The sequence below is a fragment of the Fundulus heteroclitus genome, chromosome 2, assembly GCF_011125445.2.
Source record: "Fundulus heteroclitus isolate FHET01 chromosome 2, MU-UCD_Fhet_4.1, whole genome shotgun sequence".
NCBI classification, from domain to species: domain Eukaryota; kingdom Metazoa; phylum Chordata; class Actinopteri; order Cyprinodontiformes; family Fundulidae; genus Fundulus; species Fundulus heteroclitus.
The window spans coordinates 6677129-6692690 of record NC_046362.1 but is presented as its reverse complement, the minus strand read 5'-3'; the positions used below and the strand labels follow the sequence as shown (position 1 = coordinate 6692690).

General features: G+C 39.9%; 1 protein-coding gene across 1 annotated transcript in view; it reads right to left on the bottom strand.

Moving 5' to 3' along the window:
• Positions 1-15562, bottom strand: part of zgc:113516 (ETNK_euk domain-containing protein) — a gene marked incomplete at its 5' end in the record, with an annotated part of 45528 nt that extends 29966 nt beyond the window's left edge. Inside the window, 2 exon segments of the mRNA XM_012862475.3 lie at positions 6495-6757; positions 15547-15562. Coding sequence (XP_012717929.2) covers positions 6495-6757; positions 15547-15562 — 279 coding nt within the window.

The window sequence follows — 15562 nt, the reverse complement described above, 5'->3', positions numbered from 1 at the left end:
TTTAGCCTTGGCTGGCTGTGTTGTGTCCCACTGTCATCTGCGTTAAGTAATGGTGTCAACCTGTTATGGAAAATAAATAAAAAAGGAACCATGAAAAAACAACGTTGTCCAACAGCAATTGAGCTGATATTATAAGAAAATACCTTTATAAACAAAAACAAAAAGGGAATTCTCAAGCAACATGTACACACAAAGCCTCTGACAAAGACTTACAACTAACAAAACAAAGTCAAGTAGATCATGTGGAATTAGATTGTGCTTATAAAGTATTTTTTTTATTTTTAACCTTTATTTAACCAGTTCAATAGTTCAATTTCGATTTAAAACCTCTTTTTTTCGAGGGAGCCAAGAGGCAGTGACAAGTAGAGACACAAAACGTTACATAGGTAAAAGAAAACAACACACCATGAAAAACGGGTACAGTACGTGTTACTGAATCAGCCTGAAGAACCTGGAAGTAAGTCCAGTTAATTTCTGGGGCTATTGTGATTTGTTGACATAATCATGGATGTCAGCATTAATATGCTACATTTCGTTAGGCATCGTTTTTATGATAGGACCTTTTTAACATTTCTTTAAGTTATTAAGGACATTGGACAGTTTCCCTTGAAATAGTTGCGTGCGTAGAAAGTCTGCAGCTGTAATTCCAAAACAAATGTAGCATATAGAGTGAGTGATTACTCCCTTTTTGAAGTTTCTACAGGCCCAAGTGGTCTGTAGTATGTTAGTACTTCAAGTATGGTGGCAATAAACCGAGGTGTGGATGTTTTATATGTTTGGTTATGAACTGCAGAAGCACAAGCACCATGCATGAGCAACTGGAGAGACAACACACAAGGGCGGAGAAAAATCTGAACTCTTATTTAAAGCTCCTGAACATTCTTGAAAGTTAGACTTTCGAAAGTTAGATGTTTGACTTATTTACTGCGCTTGAGTCTTAATGTGCAGACCAAATATACTTTACTTCATTCAGTTTTTCATGTCTAAATTATTTTGTAATATGTTTATACACTGTCTACTCAGAAGAGGAAATACACATTAATGAAACGGAAGAATAAAATGATTTCTTACCAGAATGCCAAAGCAGTTTTTGTATCTTTGCTGTCCCTGAAACACGAAGAATCATTTGTAATCCCTGGCAGATTTTGATTTAAAATTATTTTCATTCCACCGAGAAGTTTGTTTCTTACAAGAAACGAGAAAGGCACCTTTTAAAGGAGGATAAAAAATTATTGGATGAGATAATATTGAATAAAGAAAACGTTATATACTTTTTAATGGCATATACATAAGTATTTATTCCTGTCTCAATAATCAAGTTATTGGAAAGAGAACAATCATTGCTCAGGCAGATCTGAACCATGATATAGCAAAGTAGAAGGAAATTCTGTTTAAATTTACTCCAAAATCACTCTTAGCAAGAAAAGCTGACCAGCTTCTTGCATGCTTCTACTTGCATTATGACAGTTTTCTCTTTGGTGATTCAAGCCTTTTAAAGTTGGAATGCCTCTTACCAACACCCTAATCTTTTGTTCCTTTCACATATTCTCTATCAGATTCCAGTAGGGGCTCTGGCACGGCCACTCTATAACATTGACGGTATTTCCAGACGGAACAAACATAATGGTAAAAATAAAGATTACTTTTATTAGCTGAACCTGCCAGGGGTAAGTGTAATTTTGGGCTAAACCTAAATTAGCTACACTGGGAAAACAGCTGATCTCTCCGTAGTACATTTCTTAAAACATGCATTGTTATTTTTCTTCTTCTGCTAAAGAGCTGACCTCTCATTTTCTCTATCTGGTGTGTATTCAGTCCTACCCTTTGACATGGGAGTTTTATTGTTTCAGTCAGTACACCCTGAAAAACCTGGTCATAAATTATTGAATGCAGGGAGCCTTGCTGAACCCTAGGGGGCAGTTAAGGTCAAATTTACGTCATACGGGCCATGCCATCGAGTGGGTATAGAGGGAGGTATAGATTAAACTTTAAATCTGATAAACTCCTTAATAATACACACTGCTAATAAATATGTATCATTTTAAAGTTACACACTATTATTACACTTACACTAAAAGGTATAATAGAAACAAATTAATTTTCTTTTACAGTTATGCTCATGGCAGATTGAAACCATAGTTCACTTCGATCTCATCACATTTGACATTCTGGATACTGTGGCTTTTTTATTTGTAAATACATAATTAATAGGGTCACTAACTGGGCAAATACATCCACCAGTGGTTTGTGGTCCTCTCTACGAGCTGGGGATCTATGCTAGAGGTGATCTATGCTAGATGTTGTCCCACGGGAGATCAGCTGGACCACCACTGCTAAAGGTTGTTTTTGAAACCTTTGAAAACTGATTACTAATTTGCAATGCGAATGATGAAAGAAACCAAAAATGTCTTTCTGATCATTATTCATCACGCCACAATCTGAGGGGCGGGAGTGATTGTCTTGTCCTCAACAGAAACAGTTTGTACAGCAGACTGCATGATAATAAAATAGGCTGCATTGTCAACCAAATGTAGAAACTATAAGGCTGAGAACCAAAGCTGCAGATGTAGAAAAGTAAGAATAAATTCTCTGAAAACATAACTTTTAGACACACCATCCTACCTTGACATACTTTATATGGCATTAACACTTCAAAATGGTCATCCTTGTTTACATGTAATTTTCTGGTGTGCATAATGTGAAAAAGTTTGTTAGTAATACACGTTTAACAGCTATGTGAACTAAGGGAAAACTGAGAAGGGTTTATATATTTCCATGAACTCAATTTACAATCTCAGAAGCCATTATCCTGTGACTAGCCCCTCTATCCAAAGGTTATTTCAAAGGCCAAATTCCTGGTTCTGTAATGTGAGTTTGTTAAGGGGTGTCAGTGTCTTGTTTTTAATGTGCAATGTTTCAACAGGTCACTTTCCCTCGTCCTGACCGCAGCAGCAAAGAGCACCGCTTAACTCCCACCACGCACCTGTGTCTAATGGAACCGCTTACATTGGTGGCTTCTTTCAAATGTGTCTGGGGGTAGTGTTATGCTTTTACATCAGGGAGAGTTACACTTCAACAAGGCTGAACTACCTATGCTGCTCTCTGGGCCTGAGGGTTGCTGCTCTTTTTGTCCTAACTATCATAACACGAGACAGATACATATTTGCAGCTTACAACAAAACAAACAACTAGATCTGTCAACACAGCCAGCACAGCACTGAACAGCCAGCGCAGTGCAAATGCTCTAAACCCAGCAGCAAGTGCAGCACAAATCCTGTCCTATCTGAAAGAGCCATTGGTCTGCCCCAGGGCGGCTGTGGCTGCAATGTAGCTCACCACCAGCAGCGTGTGAAAGTGTGAGCAAATGTTTGAATGACTGAATGTAGTGTAATGTGCTTTGGGGTCATCAGGCCTTGATAAAGCAATATACAAGTACAGGTCAAGAACAGACCATGTTTTTACAATAAGTAATGTCAGTATTCATCCACCTTCTTATGTTTTCATTTTGAGCTGTTTTAAAACACAGACGTGTAGACTGAAATTGCGTTTGTTGTCCAAACTGGTTAGCTTGACTCCCATGGGAAAGTGACTTATCCCTATGTTATATCCACTGGACTGTGTGATTCTTTCTTTACCTCCTCTGATTCCAGGGGGTGACCAGTCAACAACCGTCCACCATTACTCACCTGCCTCTGCATCCTCCAACACTCCACCGCCTCTCACATCTCCTGACAGAAAGAATAACCAACATACACTCACAAAAAAAGCTCACCTCCACCTGCCAATCTCAACCTTTTCCCCTTGGAACGCAACAATCTCTCCAACAGCAAGCCAATCGCCTCATACACTATTTTCCCCATATATCAACCCTACTTCTTTTACTGACATCTTACCGGTCATCTCCTGTGATAATCCTGGATTTTTCCTGTGAACTTGGAAGAGCCATTCATTCATTTAAAAACTTTTCAAACTTTGGTGTCCACAATTGTTGACAGTACAAGAGCATGAACCTTAACCAACATGGCGGCACAATCTGGTCCCTGAGACCCTGCGTTACAATTACAGACCCAGCCACCAGACCTTGATCCAACAACACAACTCAATGGCTCAAACTTTGGATAATCCTACCTGGCAATTTAAAAAAAAAAATACACTAAACTCCAGGATTCCTATGCTATCTCGAACCCATCTGCTCTCTCCCCAGTTTTTCCCTCCACTACATCTCATCATGTCCCATCTTCCCAAAAGCCTCGGCATGACAATAAATAATGGGATACTGTTGGGCAGAGTCCAACAAAGAAGAAAATCACAGATTCCAGATATTTTTTTCTGTATCTGTCCACCAAGAGCTCACACTGAGTCATGGAGCTTCTACTGTTAATCCACCTATATGGTATCTGCTATTGATCCATTCCCTCTGATTCAGCACAGGCTGCTCCTTCTCCTGATCTCTCCAGTATTTCCCAGGAATACCATTACCTTCAGTGGGTACTGAGTAAGAATCTAGCCCTCTCAATCCACATTGACCCTTTGATTGAGTTAACAACCTCCTTCCTCGTGATCCTCTACCGCCTGGATGGAAATGTAATCTTTCACGCTCAGAACGAGAAACCATGTGGAAGTGCATCAGGAAGTTCCTACACACAGGCATGGTTTCCCCTTTATCTTTTCCTGTAGGGTTAAGGGTTTTTCTTGTTTTGGAGCAAAAGACCAGGCACTCAGACCCTGTATCGATTACAGAGGCTTATCACAGATAACTGTTTTGTAACAAATATTTCCTTCCACTCACCTCCTCTGTCTTCAAATCCATACAAGGTGTCATCGTTTTCACAAAACTAGATCTCCATAAGGCATACCATTCAGCCCGCTTCCAAGAAGGTAAATAGTGGAAAACTACTTTTAGAACCCCCACTGGCTCCTCTGAGAACCTTATGCCCTTTGGTCCCACCAACGCACCCACCATTTACCAGACACCAGATAACAACAACTGGGACGTTCTCCGCAGCTGCCATTCTCATACATCCCGATCCTCCCTCCCAGTTCATTCTTGAAGTGGATACATCTGATTAGACAGTCTGCTGCTGGCAGTAGTAAAGAGCAGTAAAGAGATATGTTTACAAATCTATCATCAACATTATATGAAGAATAACCTCTAGTGCATATGCTAAACCAAGGAAACAATACTTTACCTGGGTGGAATGCACTCACAATCCACATCTCTCAGCAGCATCCTGTTTTCCCCTTGTTATAGCCTATCTTGGTTACCACCTTAGACATCTGTCCTACCTTTGTCATCATTCCAGTTTTTATTTCCATCAAATCAAACCAGTTCTTTCCAGCTCCTTGTGCCATCCAGCTGAGCTCCCTCCACCGGGCCAGGTCCTTGATAGTAATTTTACCTGTAATGTCTGTTGCATTATTGATGCATTGATGCGATGGCCATGGTTGCAATTATCTTATCATTATCCTGGGGGATATGGTCCTGAGGATCACTCTTGGTCCGTCCGTCCGTTGTCTTCCGCTTATCCAGGGCCGGGTCGCGGGGGTAGCAGCTTTAGTAGGGAGGCCCAGACGTCCCTCTCCCCAGCCACTTGGGCCAGCTCCTCCGGGGGAATCCCAAGGCGTTCCCAGGCCAGCCGAGAGACATAGTCTCTCCAGCGTGTCCTGGGTCTTCCCCTGGGCCTCCTCCCGGATCGCTCTTGGTTCTTGATTTAATCTCTGTGCCTACTACATCTGGTTGTCTGCCAAGGCGTGTCCGGTGAGATAGGTTGTGTTTGCCTCTAATTCCTCTGAATGCAGAGTGTGACCAGCAGGTATTTCCTTGTGGCTGGACCTTGTCAAGACCAATCAGAAGGAGCTTAAAGTAGGTGCGTATTACCTGAGGTAGATGCCAGGTTGTTTCTCTCCATGAGTGGTGATTAGTCTTACTTCGAATTCAACTTAAGACTCCCTCTGTTAATCTGTTCACCACTCCTCTGGCCGCTATCCTGAACCCAGAACCTGTTTCAATAAACTTTTCAAACTTATCTTATGTGTTTTTAAGGTTTGCCTGCACAACGATGTCAGACTTAACCAACATGAAACCCTTATTCTTTAAATTAAGATTGCCTTTGAAAAAATAAAATAAAATGTTTGCCGTTAAGTTTCAAGACAGCCACCTTCAGTGGTGTAATTGAACATTTTCTTTTACCCTTGGTTGAATCATTACATTGTGAATTGTGGGCAAAGGAATCATCTCTGATCTTTTCAAGTACAAATAAAGAAAACAAGAGGGACCATTTGTGGTCAGTTTAAAACCCAGGTTATATTAGCGTAAAGTGTAGTTTTTTTCTCTTCATGTCAAACATCATTTGCCATCTGGGGTGGTAGCATTTGTTTAACCTGTATTCTATCTTCAGATCCCCTTAGGTTTCATGCATTTTTTTTAACTCATGTCCTGGTTCTGCCCAAATCAATTTAACAGGGGCATGTGAAAAGTCTGGGGGAGCAGAGACCTGTAGATGGACGGCTGTTGCAGTAGCTTATCTTCCATCACAGTTCCTTGGACAAACTCATAACATATGCCGTTCTGGAAGGTGCAGTAGATCGCAGGGCCGCAGCCATGGGCATGGAAGACCTGGAACATCTCCACCTCTCGATGGCGATTCACATAGAGCTCCGTCATTCTGCCATAAAGCCGCACTAGAACACAACCGGAGTCTTGCAGAGAGCCCACGTAGCAGCCAATCAGCTGGTTAGTGATGCCTTCTGTAAATGTCTGTTGGGTTATAAAGTTCAGTAAATTAGCCTTACACTGAATATTAATACATTTTCATAGTGTTCAAAATATATAAAAATCAAAGGCAGAACAAAGTAGATGAACTTATAGTAGTAAATGTCTAACAATAAAATAAAATAAACAATGTTTGTAGTGACATTCTAAAAGTCTGCCGACAATCAAACATGGAGCATAACCTTGGCAACACAAGGAAATATTGAAGCAAGCAAGCATTATGAAGAGTCATTAAAGGAAGATAGGATCTAACAATTGAAATTAACCCAATGGAGTAAACCCATAGCATCTGCCAGAAAACAAATGTAGAGAGTTTGCTTGGGCTTCTTAAGATGTCTTACCTCAACCTGGAGAGTTATTCATTGTTACAGGGAAGCACACAACCAATTTTGTGTAGATGAGTAAGAAATGTTTTACCAAACCACACAAAGGAAAATGTGTCAGCTATTACCAGCGAGATAAGAATGATCTTTTTTATGTAACTATAGGCAACACCCAACAGCCACAATAATTTCATGTGAACAGGAGTGTGTCAGCCAAACTTCAGTGAGCCTAATTTCAACATATACCCATACTTTCAAAAATAATCACATTTACAGTTTCTGTCTAGGCTTGTTTTTAATTTATAGTTATGAAAACATTGGCAAGCAGCTAAAATTTTTAAAACAGACACTCAGCTCATGCCTGTAAAAGTTAAACCACTTTGCTTTAACCTCAATCTATATACTAGACACTATGAGCCCATATCTTGCAAACTTGAATTTTCAAAAATGTAAGAACATGTAGACAGGAAGTTGTTCTAGCCAACATGTATTTGGGAGCCCCATACCATACAGCTAAGGAATGAGAGGCACACACACACACACACACACACACACACACACACCACCACCACCACTGCAAAATGCATTTTAGGAAGCTGACGAGACGCTCCCGAGCTGAACGCTGCATGGTGCAACCCATATTAAGACCTTCTCTGCGCTCTGGGGTACGAAGAGAGGCTTACACCTTGGGGATGTAGCCATTGTCCCCTCTACGTGATAGCAGAATGCAATGTTTGGAGTCTCAAGCAGCATATTAGCCAGTCATCATCATTGGCCCGGAAATCTTTGATATCTGAAGCTGCGTTCCCTCCTGATTCTCCCAACTGCAAGATCTTCCAGCAGTGCCAATGCATCCACTGTGCAGCATTACGCATGAGTGTATTTGACAGTTTACACCAATTAAAGTAATGGCCTCACACCTTGTTACAATGTATCTGTTAAATTGTGGTAGACATCACCTTGGTGATCATCAGGTAGTGCAATGTGATGACCTAAAACCCCAAAATAATGTTGTGCAGACTTTTGTTCATGATTTAGGATGGCTTATGTGCATTCTTTTTATTAATTTGGAAGGTCCTTTTCAGTTTTAAATGCTTATGATAAACTCAAACTATGAATAAAGTCAGATATGGAGTAAAATTGAATGTCTGAGAGGAATCATAATGCAGTTTGGCTGCAATTCACCAGTTCACCAAATGTGTTAGCATACCACATAGAAATGGGCACCTGTCTGACAGCATTCATTTTTACATCACTGTATGGCTAAGCAGTGGATGCACATATGATCTTGGCGCTGCATCATTTGTCACAGATGTGATGCATTGGACCCTAAAAGTCTGTTTTGTCATGTACATGTGTGCGCTCAAAAACACACATGTTTTGAGTTTTTAGAAATTTCTCCTTTTGCTGGAGTGTCCAGAATTATTCTATTTTAAAGATGTAAAACTGAGTTTACATGTGGAATAAAGGTCTAACTGCTTAAACAAGTGTTTTCCCAGATATCCAGGTATGTGTGGACCAGGTCTAAATACAAACTGTCAGCAAAACAAACTGGTCCCCTATAACCCTAGCTGAGTCACAAAATGAGTGAGAAAATATTTCAAACTGCACAGGATCCACATGGATCACACTTCTTACCCATATCTAACCTGCAATATATAGGTGGTTAATATTGGGCCATTATAAAAACCAAGGACAATCAAACCTGTGGGCAATTAAGTAAGTCATGTTATATGGGCAACATATGTAGTTTATGATTATACTTTAGGAAATATCTGTACAATATTACAAAGTAAATATTTATATGAAATTGATTATTTCTACTGAAAACAAAGTTAAAAGAAATATAAATAATTTACAATTGTGAAGAATGTATAGCTACAGTAAAGATATGAATGAAAGTTGTACATAAAACCAGACTAACGTGGAGACAGTTACATAAGCTCTACACATTGTCTCTTAGTTTAATGAGAAATGCACCATTTTTCAGTGAAGAAAAACCACTAAGTAAAAAAATCTAAACTTTTATAAAGGGAAGGAGAAGAGCAATATCTGGTGGTGTGCCCTTCACAGTATAGCCGTGTTCCAGGACAGCCTGTACTGAACTGTTTGTGTACACAAAGATACCACATTGACCACTGTTTGCCTCCAATGCCTCCCTGTTGTCATTCAGTGATTTTTCATTCTGAACCACATTCCCTAAAGTATTCTCTGAGCCTCCAAAGGGACATGAATACAACACAGTATCTCATGTAGGTAGAGTGAACAAACATATCCAACCCTACATCTGATCTAATATTTATAGTCAATGGTAAGCTAGTTTTGGACATTTGTAATTAAGTTGACTTTTTTGACCTTGTTTCTATTGTATTCTTTGTAATCAGTTTTAGTTAGATTAATAAATGATTTACTTGTGAAATGAATAGAAACATTTAGCCTACTTTTGGAAAGGAGGCTTAAAGGGGGAGGGAAAGGAGCCATGTGACATTCAATTGGCATGCTTGTTGAGTTACTAAACTCAAGGAAGTTTAATTGGCCAGTCAGCATTTACTTTTTAGAGGTGGAGGAGGGCTATTACCCTGTTCCCAAGGCATTTCTTTTGGTGTTTGGAGCAATGGTATGAGATGTCAGGGTCAGTTCCACAGGCCATCTAGTCCTTGTAAGCCCAAAATAAAAAGTGAGTGTAGGGATGGTAAAATGAGAGGGATGGTTTGTGGAGATTGATAATCCGATATAGATGCATGTAAAGGCTTGTCAGGATCAAGTTATTCTGAATGTGGCAAATTGACCCGAGTGGGTTTTGAGGCTCGACGTAAACGTGATGTATTTTGGCGTTGTTGTGTGGTCGAGAAGCAAACCTGTCAGGGCTCCCAATGCAACCAATATTTGAAACATTAAAAGAGCTGAAAAATTATTCTTTATTCAGTAACGTTTCAACCATAATTAGAACCTCGTGCAAGTCCAGCCTCGGCGCTCGAAATACAAACAAACTCATACAATACTGCTTTGTTTGCTTTTTTTGTTGCTCAGCAGAGAAGGAATCTCTTCTTAATCTTCTGTGTTTTTTTAGGGAAATTTGGTAGACCGTGGCATTGCAGCATGGTCTACTGGCCGTTACTGCCAAATTCCACATCCTTTGTGACTGCTCCGTTTTGTTTACATACGTACACATTCGCCCGACGGAGCAACTACGTTATTGTAATTAATGATAACGGTTCAACATTCTCTATGACTTCTCCGAACATCACGTCATCGGACAAGCTCTTCGTCGTTCACTGTGAGAATACGGAACAAGTCCAGTTTCCTGCTCCATTCCGATCAGCCAGACTACAGCCAGGTCAAGCTCCACTATCTGATTCCTTTCCCCGATGATAACCAGAGTGATGTGTACAACAGCTTAACATGTAAATTGTAACAACATGAGTGACTCAGACCTGTCCACGGTGTACCCCGCCTCTCGCTCATTGACAGCTGGAGATAGGCACCAGCACCCCCGCAACGCCAGCAGGGATAAGCGTGTCGGGAAATGGACGGATGGACGGATGGATGGATGGATGGATGGATGGATGGATGGATGGATGGATCACACTGATTGCTGTAAATATCTAAACACCGTGGTGACACGTGTGTAATCCTGTCTGGTGGATGAAGCACTGTTAGAAGACCTGTTCCATGTAACTTCATGGCTCCACTTGGGTCCCTATCTTTCACGCACATATATTATGTCTTGCTACAGCTAACCTCCATTCCACTCCTTTCCAGGGCGCAAGACTCTCTTACCTTGCTCTTCCACTCATAAGGGGGATCGCATGAAAATAATCTCCCAAATCCACTCTGGTCTTATTTCTTTTGACTGAGCCTTTCACCTTCTTCTCATAAACATGAAAGCGGTTCGCTTCTTGTGACTCTCTGCTTTGACTGTATATGTTCAAAGTATACAGTCAGAGCAGTGGAGCTACTATGAACAGTTAACCACTAAGCTAACCGGATCTATAAACACTAGAAGTGCGCATGTGCAGCCAGCAAGTGGAAACTCAGAAGGAAAGAGCACGCACACTAGCGTTAGGTGAGCACATCAGAATCAATGGCATGTGGCTCAACCGATAAAAAAGGCAATTACCCCGGAATTTGAGGAACAGAGGGGGGAAGGGGTGGGGTTGGGGGGTGGGGGGGTATATAACGTCAATGTGTGAGAGCAGGAAACAAAACAAATCCATGCCCTTTGGACCGAACGGCAAAGAATGGTCAGAATTTTTACAGACTTGCAGCTCCCACAGAGAATGATTTTTAACCTCTTTTTGTGAATACATAAAGGATTAACTACTTTCAGGATGGAAGGACAATTTTACCCCGTATAACAAAAAGTGTTTCTGAACAGGATTACCAACTATAGCTTAAAGTCACCCTGTGTTCCTGCCTCTTCTGCAAGGAAGAGTTTGTCAGGAGTGTTCTGGAGGTAAAAAGAGTGACAGATAGGGTGATTAGTTTGAAGCTTGAAATTAAGGTGTGATGTTCATTATTGTTAGTGACTATGTCCCTAGGATGGGGTTTGAGTTACAAGAGAAGGTGAAAATCTCGAGTGAGTTAGATGAAGTGATGCGGAATATTTCCAGAGGTGAGACAGTGGTGACTGATGCAGATTTCAATGGATACGTTGGGTCTGGGACAGAGGCGACGACGAGATGATGGGCAGTTTTGGTATCCTCAACAGGAATGCTGAAGGACAGATGGTGGTAGACTTTGCAAAAAGGATGGAAATGGCTGTAGTGAACACTTTCGTCACGGAAACTCATGCACCATTTCTCTTCCCATCCACACAATGCTAGAAGAGATTAAACCCTGATCCTAACCTACTAGCCTTGCTACATTTCCACATGGTCTGCTGAATGCATAGTTTGTCCACCTTCCTCCTCTGAATCATGTCAGCCAACTGTCCTAACTTTTCCTGTCATAGTCCCAACATTCAAAGTCCTTACTCTAAGTTACAGACCTTTAATCATCTCTGCCTACACACACATCTTCCTCCTCTTCCTCCAGTTTTTTTTTCTCACCAACAGTTGCCGAGTTCTCACCTATACCCTGTCAGTCACCAGCACCAGTGGGGGTCATTGCTAACCCGATCTTCGACTGATCCGGTATGGAGATTATGTTATTGACTCCCTTGGTACATTTGACAAACGTTTTATTGCGGATGCTTTCCTGATGAAACCCTTTTTATTTTTTTGTGGTTGGGGCTGGCCCAAAATAGGACACAGGACACTGTGTCCCCTTGTGGCTGAATTTACTGGTTAAATTGAGTTAATGCCATTTAACAAGCACTATTTAATACAAAATTTGTGCCCAAGGTAAATGGCTAAAAAAATAAATGATTACAGTACAAAAGCGTAAATCAAAATCCTTCAATACTTACGATAAGTTGTTTTTCAACTTTATAAATTTCCATATTTTTTAAACTATTTATAGAAACAGATTCATAGCATTATGTAACAATTCTTCCTTCTATTTCAGATGGTAAACAGGGTTAATGAAAAGGAAAGTGGTGACTAAAGAGAAAACTAATTGCAAAAAGCACATCTGACAGACTGTAGACTGTCCATTCCTAAGCACAGGTGTGACTGCAGGAACTGTCTGACCTTACCCTGACGAATACAATACATCATTAAAGTGACTTGTGTGATCTGAGCTCTGAAGGGAAACATCTACTCCTCTGTGTACTTTCCGGGACCCAGTGTAGATTGAGAGGTCACACAGCCGGTGTGCAGTCACCTAACAAACATAAACCCTATTTCTCTGAAAGATTGGACCTTGTGTTTGCACATGGGACCAGAATGGGGTTCTCCTGTCCTGAATGGATGCTTTGAAAACATACACACACACGCACACACGAAAAAAAAAAAAAAAAACTCTTTCTAAATTCTCCCTTTGTTGTTCAGTTACCTTGGATTTTTTTTCCATACTTTTTTGCTGGAAGATGCTTTCTGAAAAGGTCTAATTTTCTTCAAGGAAAGTTAAGGCTTTTGTAAATTAATGGATAAATGTTATCACTGTACGTCTTTGATTTGTACATTTAAAAGAACTGTGAATACAAAACTTTACAATAAATGGCAGAAATATACATAAATCAAACATCTGCATACACTGTACAAAGGACACCTAACCTTTGTTCCCACTGACATTAAATCAGACTAAACTTTTCCTGTTTTATGTCTGTTAGGATTACCAAAATTATTTTGTACTTATGTTCTTGGGAATGGTGCATTACCTTTTTCAAAGTCAGGTGTTTACATACAATGGTGTCCTGGTTTTCTAAGCTTCTGAAGGGTAAATTTGCAATGCTTAAGTTAAATTTATATATTTAAAGGCTACACTGCAAATACACTGCTTTTTTTGTAACATTAGGGGAAAAAAATCCAATGCCATCAGCCAAGATATCTGCATGAGAATGGTAGACCTTCACAAGTCTGGGTCATCCCAGAATACAATTTTCAGATGCCCAAAGCGAGTAAGAGTAGAGCTGAAGACACCCCTGGTATTGGTCTTTTCCAGGACAGTGATGAGCCTGCTTATAAACAGTAGGGGAACCGGCTGGTCCACTGGTGCAGCCACAACCACCTGGATCTTAATCTGCTCAAGACTGTGGAGAAGATGGTGGAGCACACGAGAACGCTCAAGTACGCATATTGAGAAACGGCCACTGACTACAAAATAAATCAAATAATCTCTGTCCTCCATTTTATCAATGCATGATTGTTTGTAGCCAAAGATTCTCCTGCTGGGTGGACTACCACAACTTTTTGTTTACTTAGGCTTGCCATGTAATAGAATCGTCAAAGTGAAAAGCTTTTTACGTCGCCGTATTAAGCAAAAGACATAGAGTTTCTATAGTGAAGTGATGTCATGAATCAAAAGTCATGGGAATCCAGGAAACATATCAATTTATGTATTGTCGACACTCAATTTACAACACTATTTTGATTCACAATATTTTTCACTTAATCCCATTTGAAACAAAACTTGGGACCTCAGGCTAAAATCAAAAAACTTTTGCAATTGGGTATTTGAAACAATAAAAAAAAATATCTCAGAGATGGTAATAATTTAAACCTTAGTGTGTAGCCACTTTGCAAAAAAACAAAAACTTTAATGTATTATCTTAGTGCTTAATGGTGAAATGAAATAGAAGTTATGCAGTTTTCCAAACTAATTCTGTTAATACAAATCATCCATGGTTTGCATTTCTATTTAGCCGTCCTTATGCAGATGCCTCATTGGCTGGATAATAGATGCTTTTCAGAGTTGATGAGATGATTGATGGAGATAAACAAGATAATACTTGAAGAAAACCTGTTGAATGCAAAAGGTTCCCCATCATGCAGGGCATGTGACAAATATGCAGTCATCACTTTAATGGAATAGTTCAGATCAAATCATATGTGTGTGTTGGAATGGCCCAATCAAAGTCAAAGACTAAATCCAAGTGAGAATATGTGGCAGGGCTTCCGGCTGTAGCAGCAAGGAAAAGCGGTGCTAAATATTATTGAAATCAGAGGCTTATTACAAATGTGTAATAAATGTCTAAGATATTTATATAAAAAATGGGGAACAGCATAAATCACATTCAATAAGCAGCACATAAAATCCCCCTAACATAAATGAAAAAGTTAGTAGTTTTTTTGTTACTGTATGTTCTCACCAACGTTTCTGCATTTTCACTGCTTTTCTTGTATTTACTATGAAATTCCTGCTCTGCATTAAAGCAGGGTTTCTGTTAGGACATGGAGAGGAAAACCAGGAGCGCTGACGTCCCCCTGCAGTTGCTCTCTACTTGCTGATTACATCATGTCCTGGTTAAATACTGTGAATTTAGATTTCTCCCCCACCCCTTAGACTTTGAAAAGTGGGATGGCTTAAACACCTGTGCTCAGCAAGGCTCGACACGCTCCAGACTATCATCGGCAGGTTATGTAAGAGGTTGAGAAAGATTTTGTTGAGTTTTCTGATTTGGCTCCGTTATAAAAAGTTTGACTTCGTCTACAGTCATTGTGGTCATCTTGTTCGGCAAAGCCTGTTTACTTTGGGTGACACTGATTAGAAGAAAAATAATAAAAGAAATGTTTATTAAAGATTTTCATATAATTTTTAAAGAGTTGGAAGCTTAGCAAATTTCAAAACATCCTTTTCTACAAACAGATTGAGTTGCAACAATGTTTTCAGCTTAACCTAGTTAAATAACCTTCAATAACCATAAACAGTTATTAAATAACCTTTAATACCCATTATTAATGCATCGTCTGCAGTTTTTAAAGCTAAGACCTTCACCTCCTACTCATGACATCATTTCCTGTCAGCTGTTGCTGAGCGTAAAGGTGAACAGTAGAAATATTGAACTTAACAATCATACATGAGAGCAGTGGAAACAGACTTGATAATTCCATACAATCGGTGACATACCTTCATCTGAATGTGC